This window comes from Acanthochromis polyacanthus, chromosome 10, assembly GCF_021347895.1.
Source record: "Acanthochromis polyacanthus isolate Apoly-LR-REF ecotype Palm Island chromosome 10, KAUST_Apoly_ChrSc, whole genome shotgun sequence".
In the NCBI taxonomy this organism is placed as follows: domain Eukaryota; kingdom Metazoa; phylum Chordata; class Actinopteri; family Pomacentridae; genus Acanthochromis; species Acanthochromis polyacanthus.
In genome coordinates, this window is record NC_067122.1 from 31,020,749 (window position 1) to 31,043,045 (window position 22,297).

A 22,297-nucleotide genomic window follows, 5' to 3' on the forward strand; every position below is an offset into this window, starting at 1 on the left:
CATAAGTTTGGACACAGCATGACTTCCTATGTCTGTTTTGATGTCTATTACAGAACATAACTAATATTTTTTGACAGCACCAGTTTAATTAGTCAACAAATCAACAAGGGATATAATATTATCAATAAATTCCAACAACTGGAACAACTTTGTTCCCAAAACATAATATTAAAATAAAATAACAAAAAATGCAGCACTTTCACAACCGAATTTGGTAAGAATAACAAAATGACACCAAACTCTTTTGATGTTTTTTTTAAAATATGAAACTTAATATAGTTCTCAGGAGTTGTGTACTGTATTGTAAGTGACAATTTTGTGGTATTTTCTAAGATTCACAAGCGTCATGGTACTTGTGTCCAAACTTATGGCCATGGCTGTATGTATGTATATAAACAAAATACTGACTAATGAACACATATTTCTATATAAAACAATACATAGAAATTATATATCAGAGAAAATGAATATATATAAATCATAGATGGAGTATCAACATCATTCACATATATATATAATAAATAAAAGTTATATATCAGAGAAAATTATTATATAAATCACGTATAGACTGTCAATATAATTCATACATATATATTAAAAAAAGATATGTCAGAAAATTATATCTATTGTTTTATATAGAAATATGTGTTCATTAGTCAGTGTTTTGTTTATATATGTATATATGGCGTAATCATATATTGTCTCTTCAAATTATTAAAATAATTGACTTTACTGCCATTATCTGCTTCTCTAACATATATTAGTGTGTGTGTGTTTACAGTGTCTGCAAAATACCTGTCTACAGTCGAGCTTAATTTCAGAATATTCTATTACTGTTAATCCCGCTATGAATATTAAAATACGCCGAACCATTTGTCCTGTATCATAGCTACATGTATGACGTTTGCAGCAAAAAAATAAAAATAAAAAACGCGTGAAAATCAGTTTAATATTCAGAGTTAAGATGGATTAAATGCGCTGTCAAACAGCGCTGAGTGGAGCGGGTGACCGGACCAAGATGGCGGCCGTATTTCTTGCTGCGCAGCACCCCGAGCGGCGTCTACTCTTTATTATGTCTATGGCGAGAACGGGGAAGCATGCACTGCAGAGCGGTGATATGAGATTGAGACGAGAGGGTGGAAGGAGCGAAGATTATGGAGCACCCTGAGAAATACAAACAGTTGGTTCTTCTCACTAATGCATCATCAGACTTCAAAGGCCAAAATCTAATAAAAAATGATTGGTATATTATTGATTTGCTTGGCTATATTAGAAAACTTTGTTTCATTTTGTCAGTTGCAAGTGAAATGAATCAAATAATTATTACACCTTTGTTCTAACATGGTGATGGAAATGTAATGCTAATTTTAATGCGGAAAATATGGTGAGTCTGGCCCAAATAAGCTCCACAGGTGTCAGGTGGGTTGCAGGAAGCCTGAAAACGTTTGAGACCCCCTCTTCAGGTAGGATAGGCAGTTGACTTACAATTTTCAGTTATAAAATGAACATTGGTGTTTGCATATACTATTAGCTATGACCAGCTGACATCTAAATGATTTGCTGACAAAATTATTTTTTTTTTTAATTCCACATGTTATATAAATAATAGGAAAAGGAAACATTGGAAAAATTGGTGAGGGTAGTGAAGAGATTACAGAAGAGAAAAGTTCTGGACTGTATGGAGCTGTCCTTATGGTTGTGTTTAATAGACTTACTGTCTGTTTAGTAGTGTTGTAATTGCTATAACATAACTGTAAAAGGCATATTTTTGGAAGGAAAAAACCACAATTTTGGTGCATTTCCCACGTGACACAACCCTTGCGGTGGCGGAAGTGGACTGACTGATTGGAAATCTCCCGGCCTGAATTTCTTTCCCAGTCCGGCCCTGTTTCTAGCTATGTCCAAGCTATATGATTACTTCAGAGATAATGTTTCTGAAACAGCAGTGGCAACCTTACAAATAGTTGCCAAGCAGAATGGTGTTTGTAGGTCTAGTTTCCTGTGAGCTATTTCTAAATAAAACTAAGTAATATGCGTAAAATATGCTCAATGATTACTAATAGCTGTTGGAATATTTTTAGCAGATTTTCTAAGAGATAATGGTTGTGAAAGATCAATGTTGGCCTTAACAACAGATAACAAGTTGAATGGTGTTTGTAGGTCTAGTTTCCTGTGAGCTATTTCTAAATTAAACTAAGTAATATGCGTAAAATATGCTCAATGATTACTAATAGCTCTTGGAATATTTTTAGCAGATTTTCTAAGAGATAATGGTTGTGAAAGATCAATGTTGGCCTTAACAACAGATAACAAGTTGAATGGTGTTTGTAAGTCAAGTTTCCTGTGAGCTATTTCAAAATAAAAGTAATATGCGTAAAATATACACAAACATCACTAATAGCTCTTGGAATATTTTTAGCAGATTTTCTAAGAGATAATGGTTGTGAAAGATCAATGTTGGCCTTAACAACACATAACAAGTTGAATGGTGTCGGTAGGTCAAGTGTCCTGTGAGCTATTTCAAAATAAAACTAAGTAATATGTGTGAAATATGCTCAATGATTACTAATAATCATTGGTCATTGGGCTCTTCCCTGGACGTCTGACGTTACGGTGAGCGTATTGCGTCATTTCCTGTTCCTGTTTCAGCACTGTGTTGTGGTGTTAGCATGGCTTCTGCTTCTTCCTCTCCCTCTCCCTCTCTCTCTTTCTCCTGCTCAGTGTGCCACATGTTTAGTTATTCCTCTGCCTCCTTTAGTGATAACGATATATGTAATAAGTGCAGCCTTTTTGTAGTTCTGGAGGCGAGGCTCTCCGAATTGGAATCGCGGCTCCGCACCATGGAAAATAACCCGCTAGCAGCTAGCCAGGCCCCCTTAGCCGGTGCGGACCGCAATAGCTTAGCTTGTGTAGCATCTGTTAGCCGTCCCTTAGCAGCGCCCGAACAGCCGGGTGGATGGGTGACAGTTCGTAGGAAAAACAGTCCTAAACTCAAGCCTGCTGTCCCGGCTCACCACAAACCGCTTCATGTTTCTAATCGTTTTTCCCCGCTCAGCGACACACCCGCTGAGAAACCAACTCTGATCATTGGCAGCTCCATAGTCAGAAACGTGAAGCTAGCGACACCAGCGACCATAGTTAAATGCCTCCCAGGGGCCAGAGCGGGCGACATAGAAGCAAATTTGAAACTGCTGGCTAAAGATAATCGTAAATATAGTAAGATTGTTATTCACGTCGGCGGTAACGACACCCGGTTACGCCAATCGGAGGTCACCAAAATTAGCGTGGCATCGGTGTGTACTTTCGCCAAAACCATGTCGGACTCCGTAGTTTTCTCTGGACCCTTGCCTGATCTGACCAGCGATGACATGTTTAGCCGCATGTTGTCGTTTCGCCGCTGGTTGTCTATGTGGTGTCCATCAAACGACGTGGGCTTTATTGATAATTGGAGCTCTTTTTGGGGAAAACCTGGTCTGATTAGGAGAGACGGCATCCATCCCACTTTGGCTGGTGCAGCTCTCATTTCTAGGAATATGGCTGATTTTATTAGTACTCCTAAAGCATGACAACCCAGAGTTAAGACCAGGATGCAGAGCTGTAGTCTTACACACCTCTCTGCAGTTTCCTCACAGCTGTCACCCTCCAGTAATTCAGTTAATTCAGTTAATTTTATTGAGACTGTGTCTGTCCCCCGACCACCAAAATTCAATAAATTAATCAAATCAAAAATATACAAAAGAAATAGTAACCACAAAAATTTAATAAAAATTAATACCTCTATTTCAACAGAGCAAAGAGACAGGAAAATTAAATGTGGTCTGTTAAATATTAGATCTCTCTTGTCTAAATCTCTGCTAGTAAATGAGTTGATAACTGATCACCAGATTGATTTGTTCTGTTTGACTGAAACCTGGTTGCAGCAGGAAGAATTTGTTAGCCTAAACGAATCAACTCCCCCTAGTCATATTAACTGTCATATTCCTCGAATCACAGGCCGAGGAGGAGGAGTAGCAGCAATCTACCATTCTAGTTTAAAATTGAACCAGAGGCCTAAACCTGATTACAGCTCATTTGAAAATCTCACTCTTAGTCTCTCTCATCCAAATTTGAAAGCTCAGAAACCAGTTTTATTTGTTGTTATATATCGTCCTCCTGCTCCTTATTCTGAGTTTTTATCTCAATTCTCAGACTTTTTATCTGAATTAGTGCTCAGTTCAGACAAAGTTATTATTGTGGGTGACTTTAACATTCATGTTGACGTAGACAGCGACAGCCTTACAACAGCTTTTAATTCATTATTAGACTCAATTGGGTTTTCTCAACATGTAAATAAACCAACTCATAGTTTTAATCACACTCTTGACCTTGTCCTGACTTATGGCTTAGAAATTGAAGAGTTAACAGTATTTCCCCAGAACCCTCTTCTTTCTGACCATTTTATGATAACATTTCAATTTAAAGTAAAGGATTGTTTAGCAGCTGAGAACAAATATCATTACAGTAGGTGTTTGTCTGACAATTCAGTATCTAAATTTAAGGAAATAATACCCTCACTGTTTACTTCAGCAACATTTACTGATAAATCAGAAGGCAAATATTATTATTTTACCCCCACAGAAGTGGATTATTATGTTAATAATGCTTCAGCCTCACTGCGTACAACTCTTGATAGTGTTGCACCTGTAAAAAGAAAGTTCTATCTCAGAGAAGACTTGCTCCTTGGTACAATTCCAGCTGTGGACTTTAAAGCAGGCATCCCGAAAGCTGGAAAGAAAGTGGTATTCCACTAATTCAGAGGAAGTGTATGTGGCTTGGAAAAATAGTCTAGTAATCTATAAAAAAGCTCTTCATAATGCCAGGACAACTTATTATTCATCTTTAATAGATGAGAACAAGAACAACCCTAGGTTTCTCTTTAGCACTGTAGCCAGGCTGACAAAGAGTCAGAGCTCTGTTGAACCTTGTATTCCTTTAGTTTTAACCAGTAACGACTTCATGAGCTTCTTTACGCATAAAATAGTTCTGATTAGAGATCAAATTAATCTGGCCCTTCCTACAAATGTCACAGATGCTTTTGAATTGGCTGTTAGACCTGATGAATCTTTAGAATTCTTCACTCCTATATGTCTCTCTGAACTCATTTCAACAGTTTCTACATCCAAACCATCAACATGTCTTTTAGATCCTATCCCAACTAGACTCTTCAAGGAGATTTTACCTTTAATTAATTCTTCAATGTTAGATCTGATTAATCTCTCTCTAGTAACAGGCTATGTACCACAGGCTTTTAAGGTTGCTGTCATCAAACCTTTGCTTAAAAAGCCCACTTTAGATCCAGATGTGTTAGCTAACTATAGACCGATATCCAACCTACCATTTCTCTCTAAAATTCTGGAAAGAACAGTTGCAAATCAATTGTGTGAACACCTACAAAGGAATAATTTGTTTGAAATGTTTCAGTCAGGCTTCAGAGTGCATCATAGCACAGAAACAGCTCTAGTGAAAGTTACTAATGACCTTCTCATAGCATCAGATAATGGACTAGTCTCTATACTTGTTTTGTTAGATCTTAGTGCAGCGTTTGACACAATCGACCACAACATTTTATTACAGCGTCTAGAATATTCAATTGGCATTAAAGGAACAGCACTGGATTGGTTTAAATCCTACTTATCAGATAGGTTCCAGTTTGTGCATGTCAACAATAACTCTTCTGAGCAGACTAAAGTTAATCACGGAGTTCCTCAGGGTTCTGTCTTAGGACCGATACTTTTCACATTATACATGCTTCCTTTAGGCAATATTATTAGGAAGCATTGTATTAACTTCCATTGTTATGCAGATGACACACAATTGTATTTATCTATGAAGCCAGATGAAACTGATCAGTTAGCTAGACTGCAAGATTGTCTTAAGGACATTAAAACCTGGATGACTTTTAACTTCCTACTGCTAAATTCAGACAAAACTGAAGTCATTGTATTTGGCCCCAAACATCTTAGAAACTCGCTTTCAAAGCAAATAGTTACTCTGGATGGCATCACATTGGCCTCCAGTACTACTGTGAGGAATCTTGGAGTTATTTTTGACCAGGACATGTCCTTTAACTCACACATAAAGCAAGTCTGTAGGACTTCCTTTTTTCACCTGCGTAATATTGTAAAATCAGGAACATTCTGTCTCAGAGTGATGCAGAAAAATTAGTTCATGCTTTTGTTACTTCCAGGCTTGACTATTGCAATTCCTTATTATCGGGTTGTCCAAATAGCTCTCTCAAACATCTACAGTTGATCCAAAACGCTGCTGCGAGAGTACTGACAGGAGTTAGCAAAAGAGATCATATTTCCCCTATACTTGCTTCTCTTCACTGGCTTCCTGTTAAATCCAGAATAGAATTTAAAATCCTTCTTCTGACATATAAAGCTCTTAATAACCAATCTCCATCATATCTTAAAGATCTGATAGTACCTTATTATCCTAGTAGAACTCTTCGCTCTCAAACTGCAGGCTTACTTGTTGTTCCTAGAATTTCTAAAAGTAGAATGGGAGGCAGAGCCTTCAGTTATCAGCGCCTCTCCTGTGGAACCTGCTCCCAGTTTGGGTTCGGGAGGCAGACACCCTCTCTATTTTTAAGACCAGGCTTAAAACGTTCCTTTTTGACAAATCTTATAGTTGGGGCTGACTGGGTGACCCACAGAGGTTCGGCTTGTGTCTTCATTGTACAGCTGACCCCCTCTTGGACGTCCCTTCGTTCTGCCCCTAGTCATGCTGCTATAGGCCTATAGGCTGCTGGGGGACTTTTCTTGACGCACTGAGCCCTTCTCTATCTACCTTTACATTTAATATGTATACCGTTATTGCAGTACATTCACTCTGTTTCCCCCTGTGCTATTTCTCCGAGTGTCCCTGGTCCCAGAGCTGGATGCTTCAGATCTGCGGTCGATGTTCCACCAGCTGGTCCAGTCTCCACCATGTCCACTGTGGGATGCTGCTACTGACCTTCCACCAGCCCTCTGCTTCCAATTCCCTTTTTCCACGAGTCAACTCTGCATCGCCTTCAATATACTGTTATGCTAACTTACATACTGTTTGAATTTTACTGCTAGCTATATAAGGAGTATGTTTAATGTCAGAGCCGTACATCATCAGAGTAAACTATGAGTCAGTTTTCAATGTTAGCTTATACTTTGTCTGTGTCACATATCCTGTCATGCATGTATCCAAATGTGTGTTGTGTTTTCCTTGCTTTCTCACCCCTCCCTCTTCTCCCATCCCTCCCCCTTGCCCTCCTCTGTCCTTCTCAACCCGCCCGGCCAGCAGGCAGATGGGTCCCCCCTATATAGAGCCGGGTTCTGCTCGAGGTTTCTTCCCTGTAAAAGGGTGTTTTCCTGCCACTGTCGCCTTTGGGCTTGCTCTGGGGGTCAGGCATATGGGTTCTGTAAAGCGTCTTGAGACGATTTGACTGTAATTGACGCTATATAAATAAAATTGAATTGAATTGAATTGAATTAATAGCTCTTGGAATATTTTTAGCAGATTTTCTAAGAGATAATGGTTGTGAAAGATCAATGTTGGCCTTAACAACAGATAACAAGTTGAATGGTGTCGGTAGGTCAAGTGTCCTGTGAGCTATTTCAAAATTAAACTAAGTAATATGTGTAAAATATGCTCAATGATTACTAATAGCTCTTGGAATATTTTTAGCAGATTTTCTAAGAGATAATGGTTGTGAAAGATCAATGTTGACCTTAACAACACATAACAAATTGACTGGTGTCGGTAGGTGAAGTGTCCTGTGAGCTATTTCTAAATAAAACTAAGTAATATGTCTAAAATATACACAATTATTATTTATAGTTTCGGGAATATTTTTAGCAGATTTTCTTACAGATAATGGTTGTGAAAGATCAATATTGACCTTAACAACAGATAACAAGTTGAATGGTGTCGGTAGGTCAAGTGTCCTGTGAGCTATTTCAAAATAAAACTAAGTAATATGCGTAAAATATACACAAACATCACTAATAGCTCTTGGAATATTTTTAGCAGATTTTCTAAAAGATAATGGTTGTGAAAGATCAATGTTGGCCTTAACAACACATAACAAATTGAATGGTGTTTGTAGGTCAAGTTTCCTGAGAGCTATTTCAAAATAAAACTGAGAACTGTTCCAAAAATATGTTCAATGATCAGTCACAGTTTCCACAATATTTTATACATGATTTTCTGAGAGATAATGTTTGTGAAAAATCAATATCAACCATGCAAATGGATGATGAGTCGATTAGTGTTGGTCAGATTAAATTGTTGTGACCTATTCCAAAATAAAATGGATAAATATTGATATCACACTCAATGGACATGCATTTTTTCTGGTATATATTGAAATGTTTTATCTGTTGGACATAATGGTCGTAAAAGAACAGCAGAACACATGACAAATATTTTGTGGTTGGTTGGCTGGAATCTCTGAGAGCAATTTCCAAAAATGGAAATAGAAATAACTCTTATTGAATGAACACTTCTTCTTTGTGAGGTGTTTTTAAATGCATTTTCTTCTAGATAATGCTTGTGAAAGATGTATAATAAACTTAAACAGACAGTATTTGTATGGGGTTTTTTTTCTCCTTGATTGTCCAAACAGAAAAATCACCGATTGCAATTTTGCGACGGTCCCTAAACGCTCCGGCTGCCGCACGGAACTCCGACGGACATTCAGCGTTGATCCTTTTAGTTTTCGCCACAATCATTGTGGTTGGTGAGTTGATGGCAACAGTGAAATGTCTCTCTGACTTAACTGTACAAAATAATACCAACCTGGCTGGAATTGGTGCGGTTTTCGCGAGGCTATTAAGGCTAGAAACGGAAAAAACAAGCGAATGTCGAATATAAAACCAATTTTACCGCGCCAAATGGAAGGGTCCTCCTTGTGTCATTTCTTACAGTTTAATGCTGCTGTTGTCTCACCGTGGATATGAATACAGACAAAACGATGGCAGTCACTTTGTGAATGCAGACGTACCTGAGCCTCCAAATAATTTAGCAATTATGCACTTAATGCATCATCTTATTTAAAAGCAGAGCCTGAACTCACATGATGTGAGTATCCAGTATCCTTAAGGCTGCCTCACAAACACTCCAGCCCCGATCTTTACCTGATTTCTCCACAAGCTCTCTGACGTCCTTCTTCTCAGCCAGTCCAGAATATCCCAGCCCTCGACACTCCAGGATGGTCTTCAACTTCTTGTAACTTAGAGTTACTGGATCCACAAGCTGGGTAGCAAACATACCAGTCTCATACCAAACCACTGCCTCAAAAATCCTCGCCAACATAAATAACACTATGAAATACAAGAGAAGGAAGAACAGTTTCAACCACATCTTCCAGCTGGACGTGAGCGCTAGCAAAATGTCTCTGTAAACAGCAGACAGGCTCCGCAGGATTCCAGCATCGACTCTGTGCACATTCACAGCAGGCTTAAACAATGATCCACATGTCCCTCAGACCTTCAGCGTTTGGCCGCACGGAGCTGGAAGGATATTCCCTCACCGTTCACTTCGTCCACCGACAGCTGACATTAATGAAGCCCGATTACCGTTTAGCTTAGCATTGTCCGCAGGCCTCGGTGGTCTCTCCAGCACAACAAACAGGCCTCTCACGCACGCGCAGCAGGTTCCTGCTCAGTCAGTGGTGGTGCTCTGCTCGTTCACGGGGCCAAAACGGAAACGATGATCTGAAAGGATCTGCTCCGATCAGCTGCTGTACACATAGATATATACAAACACTGGATGTCTCAAGACGGAGTCTGCAGCGTCGTCACTTGGCGGCCATCTTAGGACAGGGGACTGCTCTGGCACTGTACTGTAGTCAATGGTAAGGTGGATGATTTCCTCACTTTAACACTCATAACTCGCTCAATTCTTGATTGATTTACAAACGGTTTAGTTTATTACAAACCTTATTAACGTGGCTATGATTCGGGCTCAATTCCGAAATCGCAGCTTTTCGTTTTGAAAAATGCGGCATAGTTGTGTGTCTTTTCTGCCTGGCTACTCACATTGAAGATGGTGTTACTCACAATCTGATTTTCCATTATTATGTTTTCCTGAGACCAACGTTTTTTGAGAACCGAATCTTTAGGTGAAATTACATTCTTTGTGGTTGTGGTTGTATTTATTTGCTTGTTAAGAGACTTTGATTGAGACCTTAGACTTATTGTTTGTATACATCTATGCCTGGATTAGTTAGCCTGCAGCCGAAATGCATTGTGGGTAATGTAGGCACCAGGTTCATGAAAAGAAAAGACATCTGTTGGTTGAGCTTTGTTTTTATCTGTGCATTAGAAAGCTGATAGTAATAAAGAAGTGCAATGCTAAATATTAAAGTTACATTTACATCCATTTATGCTGAAAAAAGCTGATATCTGTGTTCATTATTATATGAATTCAATGGTTTTAATTATTCTTATGTAAGCAGTAAAACAAGTACATCTCTGACGTTTATAACAAACCAAGCTGTTGTAAAATCGATTGAAAATTGAGCAATCTACAGTGATTTTAAAATCCATGCTCCATTGACTTTAATGTTATGAGTGATCGAGCAGCCCTGTCCCAAGATGGCCGCCATGTGGCGACGTTGCTCCCCATAGGCTGACAGCGCTCATGAGCCATCTAGTGTTTGTATATATCTATGCTGCTGTACACACGAGAGCTGAAGTCACATCCGTCTTCTTCTTCTTCTTCGAGGTTTTCCAGGCTTTACGTCGCTTTACTGCCTCCTACTGACTATCGCGCCACTATCGTCCGATTCTCTCAGTCTTGTGGTAGGCTAATTGACGGGGTTGCTATGAGAAAACTAAGCACTCATTAACTCCCCACAAGCATGTCCCCACACTAAAGCAGATATTTAACTCTGACCTCAATTCATCCTAGTCTCTGTAGCTCAGTAACCATTGCCTTTTTTCTCCTCATACCTTATGCATGACACCCACCCTCCCTCATCACTCCCTACAAAAAGCCAGTGCAACGTAGGGGCCCAGCACTTTATTGTTATTCCAGGGCAGGCTATAGATTGTGACTTTGAATTGATGATGAACAGGTTGAGGCCATTTTCTCCTTTCAGCTGACCTTGGCCCTGGTCTCCTCAGGGATGGAGGACCGTGTGGTGGAAGCTTCTCTTCCAACACATCATCCATGAAGACAGACAAGGACCAAGTTGGAGCCGTGGGTGCAAGAGTCCAGGGTCAGGAAACGTGCAGTTTTGAGGGAGAGGAAATCAATCATGGCAGCTAACAAAAAACAGTTTTCATCAAAAGTTTATTCATCAACGTGCATGTTTAGAACAAATCATCAGTCATGTGTACATACTTTGTGGTTTTTTGTAAATACTCAGTCTTTTATTGGGGTTTTGCTACCCTGCAAGCGAGTCACCTTCCCCAGAAGGCCCATTCTCTCTAGATTTGTCCTAATCACAGGAGAAAACAAGAGGAAAGGTAAACACTTATGAAAGATGTTGAGACAGGGATGCAAATTGGACAAAGGATTAAAAAAAGTAACGCTGCATCTCAGACAATAAAGTCTTAAAAGTGTTTGCTTGGATGGCTTGTTTTGGATGAAAAAAGTAATGACACAGCTTGCATGACAGTACCAAAGAACAGACAAACAAACAAACAAACAAAACACAACAAACAGGCAAGGAAGCCTTCCAACCTCAAAGACTTGAAGCTAGTTGCAAAAGAGGACTGGTCCAAAACCCCACAAAGCTTGTTAGCAAACAGAAAAAGCATTTCACTGCAGCTGTGGTGAATAACGTTGGACATTACATTTTTAGAAAGATTTAAGAAAAAACAACAACATTGAAATAGTTCATAGTCATCATTAACATGTCTGACACAACATCTCACTGTTTGTTGTCACTTTTATGTCATTTCCAGCCAAAAGAAACTTATTCATGAAAAAATATAGAATAATTAAAAATCACTCAATCCAAATGATTCATTTTTCGCTTTACTTATCCATTCATCTGGAGGAAGCCACAGTACAGAGTAACATGTAAGCAATATTAAGTTAGGAAGGGACTATTTTATGGAGGGAATAAACAAAAATGTCACTTTGATAAATACACAGTTTTTAAAAACTCTATGTCTGAGAGAGACTTTAACTCTCAGTTTTTCCTCGGTTTGGCTCAAAGGGACATATAAAAGTTGATACAAGACATTTTCTGAGGTGTTGAAGGCACAGTACCGGCCAAAGACACGCGTGTGAGGAAGTAGGAGACTGCAGCTGAATCACGATGTCAACACTTTGACACTGACAGCACATGACACAAAAGAGAGATTCAGATGGTATCCCTGATAAACTGAAGGAGCTGTTTGTTGCCGTCAATCCTCCTGAAACTGCATTACACAGATGTTCAGTTTGTACAGCAGTGTGCACTGTATCTGTAGCACCATTTCATTAGTGTAGTTGGTTTTTAAAATCTACTCAAAATCACAGAAATCTGTGTACCTCATTAAAACATACATTTAAAGTCCAATGAATAACAGATGTTTTTATTAGACTCATCCTCTAACTGCTGTCTGTGTATAGATATGAATAAACAAGGTTCTTGCTGAAATGTCAGCAAACCATGGCACGGTTAACAAATAGACAACAGAGTGTGACAGCAGTGCAGCATGTTTTAAACCCTTGAAAAAGCTAGATAGTACTATTTTATTTATGAATGGCAACTTTAAATGCATGCTGAACTTATTTTGCTGCTTGCCTGTGGATGTACAGATACACCAGATGACTTTAATGCTGAAGGAACATTAAGCTCAAACCACACATATGAATTAGTGAGACGCTTACTGGAACTAAGAGTAGGACTAATTGTTTGTTCTGCTACGACATGCCAAACCGTCTGCTGAAAAGGGTAAATATTAAACAGTGTGAGGACAAACAGGGGACCAAATGCTAGAATAATTAATACTGGTGACTGTGTGTTGTATCCAGTATTGCACAAAACAGTTACACTGTTATGACATCACAGCTAATTGCCAGTGGCTTCCATTTATTTAGGAATATATCTGATTGGGTTGTGTAAACCATAATGTGCACATCTAGTCTGCATCAGTTTTTATCAGTTTCACAGCAGTTGTGAGATGATATACTGCAGAAGTTCAGATTGTATCTTACTGCACTTAAGAGCAACAATTAAACTTTAAAATGTAAAAACATGCCTAAAAAAGAAAACTAAATCTCAAAATGTAATAAACATTAATTTACTTTTAAAATCTAACAGCCTGTCCCAGCTCAAATTAATAATACATAAAAATGTAAAGATTAGCATACAGTTAGAGAAGTGTGGAAAGCTTCTGAAGGCAACAATATGTCAGATGTGTCCTTCTGCTGTTTCAAAGAAAAAAATGATGCACTGCCTACGCTGTCAGAGTCAGTCCTGGTTCACTGGATGACAGCTTTGACTGAAATACAACATAGGATCACCTAGTGGATCTGTTCACAGAAATACAACATAGCATAGATCTGTTAGTATAGATCTATGCTGTATAAATCTATACAACATAGATGTGTTCACAGTGCAGCCACACAGCCTTTCTACAAACACAATCTGACTTCATGCTGTCTACAGCAGTTTTCCAAATTTAGCAGGAAAGAGTGATTGAATTTTACTTTTAAAAAAAGTCCATATTTCTCTATAAGTATTTTGTTGAACTTTGTAAATAGTTGCCACGTACAGCGCCTTTATAAAATATACACTCCTTTTGAAGTTTTCTCCTTGTACTGCTTTTTAACACTGAATCATGGTCAGTTAATTCAACTTTTTTGACAAGAATTTACAAGAAAAGGCTCCTTAATTTCAGAGTGAAAACAGAATTAACACAGGTGCATCCCATTTGTGCAGAGGTCACAAAATTAATAAAATGGGTTTCACCTGCATGCATCATGCAAAACCTTCCCAACAATGTAAAAGGTATTTCAGGGTAAGGATGCAAGAAAATGTTCAATGCACTGAATGTCCCTTGGACTACAGTTCCATCATGAAGAAATGGAAGGAAAATGGCACACATGTAAGTCAGCCAATGGCTAGTGAGGAAGGCCACCAAGACACCTCTTGGTTCTCCTCTTAAGGAGAAACAACATTTGGGGGCTTGGATGAGAGAGACTGCTCATACAAGAACTGTGGCCTATCAGTTAAAGCTTTATGGGAGAGTGGCAAAGAGAAAACCACTGATGAAAAAAACGCTAAGTAAAAACACTCATCTTTACTGGAAGGCAAGTATGAAGTGAAAGAAGATTCTTTGGTGTGCTGAGATCAAAATGGAGCTTTCTGGTCATCAGACTAGGCACTACGTTTGGCAGACACCAAACACTGCACGCCATCACAAACACACCTTCCCAACTGTGAAGCATCAAAATATGGGACTCTTTCTTGGCAGCAGGCTTGGTAGGCTTGTAAAGGTACAGCAGAGGGAGAAGAATGCAGCAAACAAGGAAGAAATCCTGAATGACAACCTGATGCAGTCTGCAAGAGAACTGTGATTTGGGAGATTCAGGATTGATTCAGGAGAAAATCTCTTTTCTAGCAGACCATTACTTGATGCATGCAGTCACACCTACACAGAAAAGGCTTAAAGACAACTAGGGGGCTTTTCTGGAGTAGCCCAACAATCGTTCAGTTGTCAATCCAACTGAGAATTAGTAGCTGAACTTGAAATAACTGCAGCTACTAAATACTGATTTGATATTTTGACATCCAAGTCTTTTCCAGTAAATTCCTGTCAAAAAAGGCAAATAATATTGACCATGACTTAATGCTGAAAAGAAATAAAGGATAAAACAAATTATTTATAGGAAAAATGTTCTCACACTGTCTCCCATTCTCATTCACACACCAGTTTCAACAAAGCTGCCATGCAAAGTGCATGCCTACAGTCTGCAGGAACATGACACAGCATTTTAGACACTGCTACGGTTTCAGTCACCTACAGTTCTGTGGGTGCACCGGGGCACACACTTCCCTTTAGAACAGCAGAAATTACAAATAATGGCAAAGTGATTGTGCTCAATTGACACCTAATTATGTAGAATCTGTAAGTCTCAGATGTGTCTTGTCACAGAAGAAGACATCTGTACTGCTTTACTACATACTTGGGCTTGGAGACGTTGCTTTTTCTTACAGCTGCTGGTCCTGGATCTCACACAGGAAGGAAAGAGCTTCAGCATCCCATGGCTAATGCAGGTTGGGATACTTCAGGCAAAATCTGTTAAATGCATCATATATGGCCTGTCTGGAAATAAGACACACATGCAAATGATTCTAAAATGGTAACACGGGAAGCATGACAAAGAGATCATGTCTAAAAGCGTGTCAGCACAGTGTGGGGGTTACCTGAAGACATTCTGTTTAAACAGGTACGCACTGATGTGTCCTCCATTCAGATATCTGACTTCACATTCTGGCCAGATCTCCTGCAGACTGAGGACACCTGTTCGAGGAATGTAGGCGTCCTCTTTAGCCTGGACCACAATGATGAGACTAGTGTCTACAGGAACTAGGGAGGGAAGGATATGTTCATTTGTTAAGACATGTTGCCCCCAGGACATAAAGGTGCACTGTTTAAAGGACTTCCAATAAAAACCTTTTAAAAACAAAAGGACAACTTTCATCACTTATCTTTGCTGTCAAAAAAAAGCTTACCGATTGGCCCACAGCTTTCTCCAGTTAAATTTAAGTGAAACTGTCTGTCACAAATGTACACACATTTTCATGGTCATCACTGTACTTAGTTTTCTTTTCTTTCATTGTCATTCTCAGTAGTTCCTTGTCCTCATGTCTCATCTTCTTCCATCGGTGTCTCCCACTGTTTGTGCATTTCATGTCTCTCTTTTTATATCATTTTGAAGTTACTTTCTTGGGTTTCTGTAGCTTTTTGTCTCTGCTTAGCCCCCGAAACAGATTTTTGGCATGAGGAGAGGGTAAAAGATATTTTCATAACTAATTAGAGGGATAGCTTGGGTAGCTAAACTTCCTCACTAAAAAGCACACGACATGGAAAAGAACCAGAGCTGTCAATTTTATTTTCATTGTAGAGGCTAAGCCAATGCTTGAAGCCCCTGAGGTGCTTCACCAGGATTTATATAGTTGACACGCCAACAACTTTACCACGTCTGATGAAGAGAGCCGAGACCAATGCGTGCTGTTCCAATAATCTGCGTTTATTACTCCAAATAAGTATAATCCAACAGCTTTAACCTAAAACAAACAATTCATTGTTACCGGCTTTTCAGCAGCGGTTTCAACGGCGGTCAAAACTGTTTTTTCCTTCCGGGCGGAACACCTGCCCGGACAAAGATTGGTTCCTATTTATAATAATTGAGCTCATTGGCTCCTACATTCATACTAGGTTATACAGAATGGGTTCTATACTTTAGGATCAGCTCATAGTGAGCAGTTCCTCACTGGTCAAAAACTGCAAACGGTATTAGTCTTGCAAAGATCTCCCATTTTTAGAAACTCTCACACCTCGCTCTGTTCTCCTTCATGCTTCCCTTGTCAGCCACAGCGGTGCTCATAGGTGTGTCCATTTTATCACCTCACGTCTTCTCTACTCCACTCGCCAGGTAGAAAAATGAGGCTATGCAGTCTGTTTTCTTTCCTCTCTGCTGTAACCTGGAGAAGTATTTTGAGTATTTGTCTATTTCTATCTGATCTCCCTTGTTTCTGTTATGAAGCAAGTTTGTCGCCGGACTGCAGATTCAAACCTACCGGAGAAGTTGGCCATGTGTGTACATTCATCCATCACTCCCTTCATGAAGCTTATTGACTCTTTATGTAATGATGGCCGATAGAGAGTCTTTTTCCAGTGTGAGTTATGTGCACCACATTTTCTAAACACAGAGACAAAAAAAATAAAAAACGGAAATTATGAGGAAACATTGCAACAGAAGAAACAAGTAAAAGATACTAAAAAGGAAAACAATACTGTTAAATAGCAACAAGAACAATGGGAACACAGGTGTATCATGTAGGAAATCAACAATCATAATTTGTCATAACTGTAATAAATAAATGTATACAACAGAAGTGATAACACCTCTATGCAAAACCACGTAAACAATAAGTTATTTCAAACTGCATAACCACCTCATAAATGGTATTACTAACTTGACAAGTGCTTTTGTCTTACAAACTATAAAACATTTATGCTTTAGAAAGATGCTGTTGAAAATGCGGGCTCAAAGTAGAAACTCAATGCCACAAAAGTAAATAGAACTGTGGTTACCGGCACAAAAGTGAGGAAACCTGTCATCCCTGAAACTGAGCTGAGAACCCCTGTGCTTTCACATCAGCCTCACTGCATGAACAGTTACACAGGATGTCCAGAAAGTCTCTTCACAATGTTAAGAATTTATCACAAAGCAGTTGGTGAGATATCTTAACCAGATTTGTTTTACTGTAATCAGTGTTTATTAATTAAAGTTTAGAATCACACTGAAATTGTCAGCCCCCCCCACCCCCCCCAGGTCCCTGCCTGGCCTCCCTTTATTCTCCCATTCCACCTCTTCATTCTCACTCTCTCCCTCTGTGAACACACAAAGTATTGAAAAAGTGATATACACTACCAGTCAAACGTTTTAGAACACCCCAATGCTTCATTTTTTATTGGAAATTATGCATGTTAATGTTTCATTGTACTCTAAAATGAAAGCCTAGAACAAATCAATGAACTCTGTTGCATAAGTTCTCATAAATGCACAGTACTTACAGGTTGCTTTGTTTTCACTCTTCTGTCCACTTCATCCCAGACCAGCTCTATGGGGTTTACGTCTGGGGACTGAGCTGGCCGCTACACGTTGTCAAGCTTACCATCTAGGTATCTGTTTAGGAAGGTAGTTCTGGACTCATGTTTGGGGTCATTATCTTGCTATAGGATGAACTCCTGGCCAACTAAGTGCATCCCAGAGGGTACTGCATGGCGCTGCAGAATGCTGTGGTAGCCGTTTAGGTTCAGGGTTCCTCTCACTCTGGACAAGTCAATGACCCTGGATCCAGAAAAACAGCTGCAGAACATCAATCTTCCTCCTCCATGTTTGAGAGTTCACGTCACACACTGAGGAACCGTCCTTACTCCTGCTCCATGGCGTACAAAAATTCTACGTGATGAACCAAAGATTTAAATTTTTGATTCAACAGTCCATAATAGCTTCCTCAGTAGTCCACTGGCTGTATTTCATGGCCCAGGCAAGCCTCTTTCTTTGTCTGACATTTTAGCAATGGCTTCCTTGCTGCAACTTGACCTGTCAACCCTGCAAGTCCAAGTTTTGTCTTCACAGTTGAAACTGAGACTTGCTTACTACGATCACTATTAAGCAAGCTGACCGTCAGAAATTTGACTTCTGATTCTGTCGTGCCTTTGGGATTTCCAGACCTCTTCCTGTCAGAGTTTCCCCCAGCTCCTGAGTGCCTTTTGATGTTGAAGAAAACTGTACTCATAGACACCTTGACTTTGTAGTATCTGTTGTTCCAGGTGGCCTTCTAAGTTAGGGGATGGGAATGTTAAAAACTCCTAAGTTAAACACCAGATGTCTTAATATGAGTTTATTGTTTTATTGCCATTGCTTGTCCAGACAACGAAGCACCAGTAACCATATGTCCAAGCACCTGCTGGGTTTATGTGAAGAACCCACATACACTATATTGTCAAAAGTATTCACTCACCTGCCTTGACTCTCATATGAACATCAGTGACATCCCATTCCTAATCCATAGGGTTCAGTATGACGTCGGTCCACCCTTTGCAGCTAGAACAGCTTCAACTCTTCTGGGAAGGCTGTCCACAAGGTTTAGGAGTGTGTTTATGGGAATTTTTGACCGTTCTTCCAGAAGCTCATCTGTGAGGTCACACACTGATGTTGGACCAGAAGGCCTGGCTCTCAGTCTCTGCTCTAATTCATCCTAAAGGTGTTCTATCGGGCTGAGGTCAGGACTCTGTGCAGGTCAGTCCAGTTCATCCACAGCAGACTCTGTCATCCATGTCTTTATGGACCTTGCTTTGTGCACTGGTGCACAGTCATGTTGGAAGAGAAAGGGGCCAGCTCCAAACTGTTCCACAAAGTTGGGAGCATGGAATTGTCCAAAATGTCTTGGTATGCTGAAGCATTCAGAGTTCCTTTCACTGGAACTAAGGGGCCAAGCCCAGATCCTGAAGAACAAGCCCACACCATAATCCCCCCTCCACCAAACTTTACACTTGGCACAATGCAGTCCCACAAGTATGGTTCTCCTGGAAACCACCAAACCCAGACTGGTCCATCAGATATCCAGATGGAGAAGCGTGATTGGTCACTCCAGAGAAGGCGTCTCCACTGCTCTAGAGTCCAGTGGCGGCGTGCTTTACACCACTGCATCCCACGCTTTGCGTTGCACTTGGTGATGTACGGCTTGGATGCAGCTGCTCGGCCATGGAAACCCATTCCATGAAGCTCTCTGCTGAAGCTCTGTTCTTGAGCTAATCTGAAGGCCACATGAAGTCTGAAGGTCTGTAGCCACTGACTCTGCAGAAAGTTGACCACCTCTTGGCATCCTCTGACCCGCTCCATCAGTTTACGTGGCCGACCACTTGGTGGCTGATCTGCTGTCGTTCCCACACACTTCCATCCATCCATCCATCCATTCTCTATATACCGCTTTATCCTCACTAGGGTAGCGGGGGGTGCTGGAGCCTCCACACACTTCCACTTTCTTATAATACAGCTGACAGCTGACTGTGGAATATTTGAAGAGTTCATTTGCTAAAACAGATAACTCCGTTTTGAAAAATTTTCAGAGAACTTTTTTTTAAATTGTTTACTTGAGATAATATCAATAAAACTGAAGTTGAGTGGATTTGACTCAGTAGAAAAATACATGAGAAAATAGAAAATAAATAATTAGTGTTATTATCTCAAGTAAACAATAAAAAAATAGTTTTTTGAAAACGGAGTTACCTGTTTTTGCAAATGAATTCTTCATTTAGCAGTGAGGAAATGTCCCTACTGGATTTGTTGCACAGCTGACATCCTATCACAGTTCCACGCTGGAATTCACTGAGCTCCTGACAGCGACCCATTCTTTCACTAATGTTTGTAAAAGCAGTCTGCATGCCCAGGTGCTTTATTTTATACACCTGTGGCCATGGAAGTGATTGGAACACCTGATTCTGATTATTTGGAAGGGTGAGTGAATATTTTTGGTGACATAGTGAATATAAGCTATGAGAAACAGTTACTCTGCAGAGTGATTCTATCGGGCCTTGAATCCTCTCCCAGACAAGCCATGGTGTCTGTGATGCTGTCTTTGTTTTAATAAACCTTTTATGTATAAGATGGTGTCGGCGGAGAATTTCTTCACTATCTTCAAATCATCGTTACACAAGAAGATACAACAACTTTCTTCGCAATTTCTCTGTTGGAAAGACTTACATTTTAAAGTGCTATGATGGTCTGTCTCTCTTCCATTGTACATTGCCTTTTTCTCATCATTTTTATAGCAACACTACTTTCTGTAGTACAATACTGTTCAAATAATGCTGGTACCACAGTGTGTTCCAACACTACTTATGTGCATACAGTGGGGGTTGTCAGTAATCAAGAAAAGTTTGGACACCTGTAGGAACTGGGAGCACCAACCAGCTTGATCAGCCTCCATTGCTGCAGCATTAAGTTAACCCATTTTCTGTTTCTTGAAAAAGGCCTTTTTGTATAATTCTGAAATGTACGTTATGTTTTCAGTTTTGGGTAACCTTACCTTTTTTAAGCTTTGGCAGTTCATCTCTTACCTTTGTACCATTTCAAGCTGTTCACTGGACTTGAACTACTTCAATTTCAATGAAAACTGGAAAAGTTGGGGTGTTCTAAACCTTTTGACTGGTAGTGTGCATGGACCTTAGTTCTAACTTTCGTTGCCATGAGTTTCATCTTTGAGGCCTATAGTTTTAACATAGTACACCTAAGCTGTTAGTTTTACATGAGAACAAATACCCTGCTCTTACCTGGTTACAGTGTCCAAGCTTGTTCCTTTGCTGTTCACGGATGATAATTGTTGTTCTCTCTCTCCAGCCCTGTATCCTTGAAGGCCTCCATCAACCTCTGCTTCCATTTGTGTTTTGGAATATTGACTAACTGATACTTCATGATCTCCAGACAGGCCTAGCAGATGCTCTAAAGAGTTCACATTTTTCAGAAGGTTGGGCATCATCTTAAAGGAATCAGCCTGACAGATATGGACACAAAGACCAAAATATTGACACAGTACACTATATGAGTACACTACAATTGAAGCTTGTGTGTTCATCCATGTGTTTGGTAAGGGGGTCTAATTCTCCAGCAGAAATCTGAAAACTGATGATTCAACAAAACATCCCAAAGGATTCCGATATGAAACAGAGAAAAGCAAGCTAATATGAGCATATGTAAAACTACGGCAATCTAAAAAACGTTTTTATCAAATTCTTAATTATTCAAAACCAAATTGATAATTTTATTTTTGAATGAACTATTTACTTTGTTAAGTCACCATTAGTAGTTTCCACATTTATGGTGAATCACTAGCATTTGCAATATCCTCATCAAACTGGAACAATTAATTGCTGTACAACTTTAGCTTGTGTAAAAAAAAATCAAGCACAGAGGGGAATATTTGGATTAGATTTTCAACTACTACGTCAGAATATAAGCCAGTCATCTAGAAAGGAAGGAAAAAGACAACATACCCCACAGTACTCCAACAGCTTAATAATCTCCTCTTCATACACTGAATTAATTGCATACTGCTTCTCCAGCTCTGTCCAGTTCACTGCTTTACTCAGCACACCCTACAAACAAACACACACACACACGATACATAGCATTTATGTAAGGCACTTCCTCACACAGGGCTGCACAGTGGATTAGCACTTTGGCCTTGCAGCGAGAAGATCCCCGGTTCAAATCCCGGCCTGGGATCTTTCTGCATGGAGTTTGCATGTTCTCCCTGTGCATGCGTGGGTTTTCTCCGGGTACTCCGGCTTCCTCCCACAGTCCAAAAACATGCTGAGGTTAATTGGTTACTCTAAATTGTCCGTAGGTGTGAATGTGAGTGTGATTGTGTGTCTGTATATGTAGCCCTGTGACAGACTGGTGACCTGTCCAGGGTGTCCCCTGCCTTCACCAGAGTCAGCTGGGATAGACTCCAGCACCCCCCATGACCCTAGTGAGGATAAAGCGGTGGATAGAGGATGGATGGATGGATGGATATTCTCACACAGTGTGAGCTGTC

General features: G+C 39.8%; 2 protein-coding genes across 7 annotated transcripts in view; both read right to left on the bottom strand.

Annotated features, from left to right (window-relative positions):
* Positions 1–9,849, bottom strand: part of rnf103 (ring finger protein 103) — a 46,420-nt gene extending 36,571 nt beyond the window's left edge. Inside the window, exon 1 of the mRNA XM_051954066.1 lies at positions 9,156–9,849. Within this exon, the coding sequence (XP_051810026.1) occupies positions 9,156–9,381 (226 nt within the window). The 5' untranslated portion in view covers positions 9,382–9,849. The remainder of the gene's footprint in view (positions 1–9,155) is intronic.
* Positions 9,850–11,299: 1,450 nt separating this feature from the next.
* The window catches only part of LOC110955896 (protein ABHD18), a 46,800-nt gene continuing 35,802 nt past the window's right edge, over positions 11,300–22,297 (bottom strand). For all 6 annotated transcript variants that reach the window (XM_051954199.1, XM_051954200.1, XM_051954197.1 and 3 more), the window contains 5 exons: positions 21,753–21,854; positions 21,033–21,253; positions 16,769–16,890; positions 15,392–15,554; positions 11,300–15,290 (listed from right to left, as the gene is read on the bottom strand). In XM_051954199.1, coding sequence (XP_051810159.1) covers positions 15,233–15,290; positions 15,392–15,554; positions 16,769–16,890; positions 21,033–21,253; positions 21,753–21,854 — 666 coding nt within the window. In that variant the 3' untranslated portion in view covers positions 11,300–15,232. The remainder of the gene's footprint in view (positions 15,291–15,391; positions 15,555–16,768; positions 16,891–21,032; positions 21,254–21,752; positions 21,855–22,297) is intronic.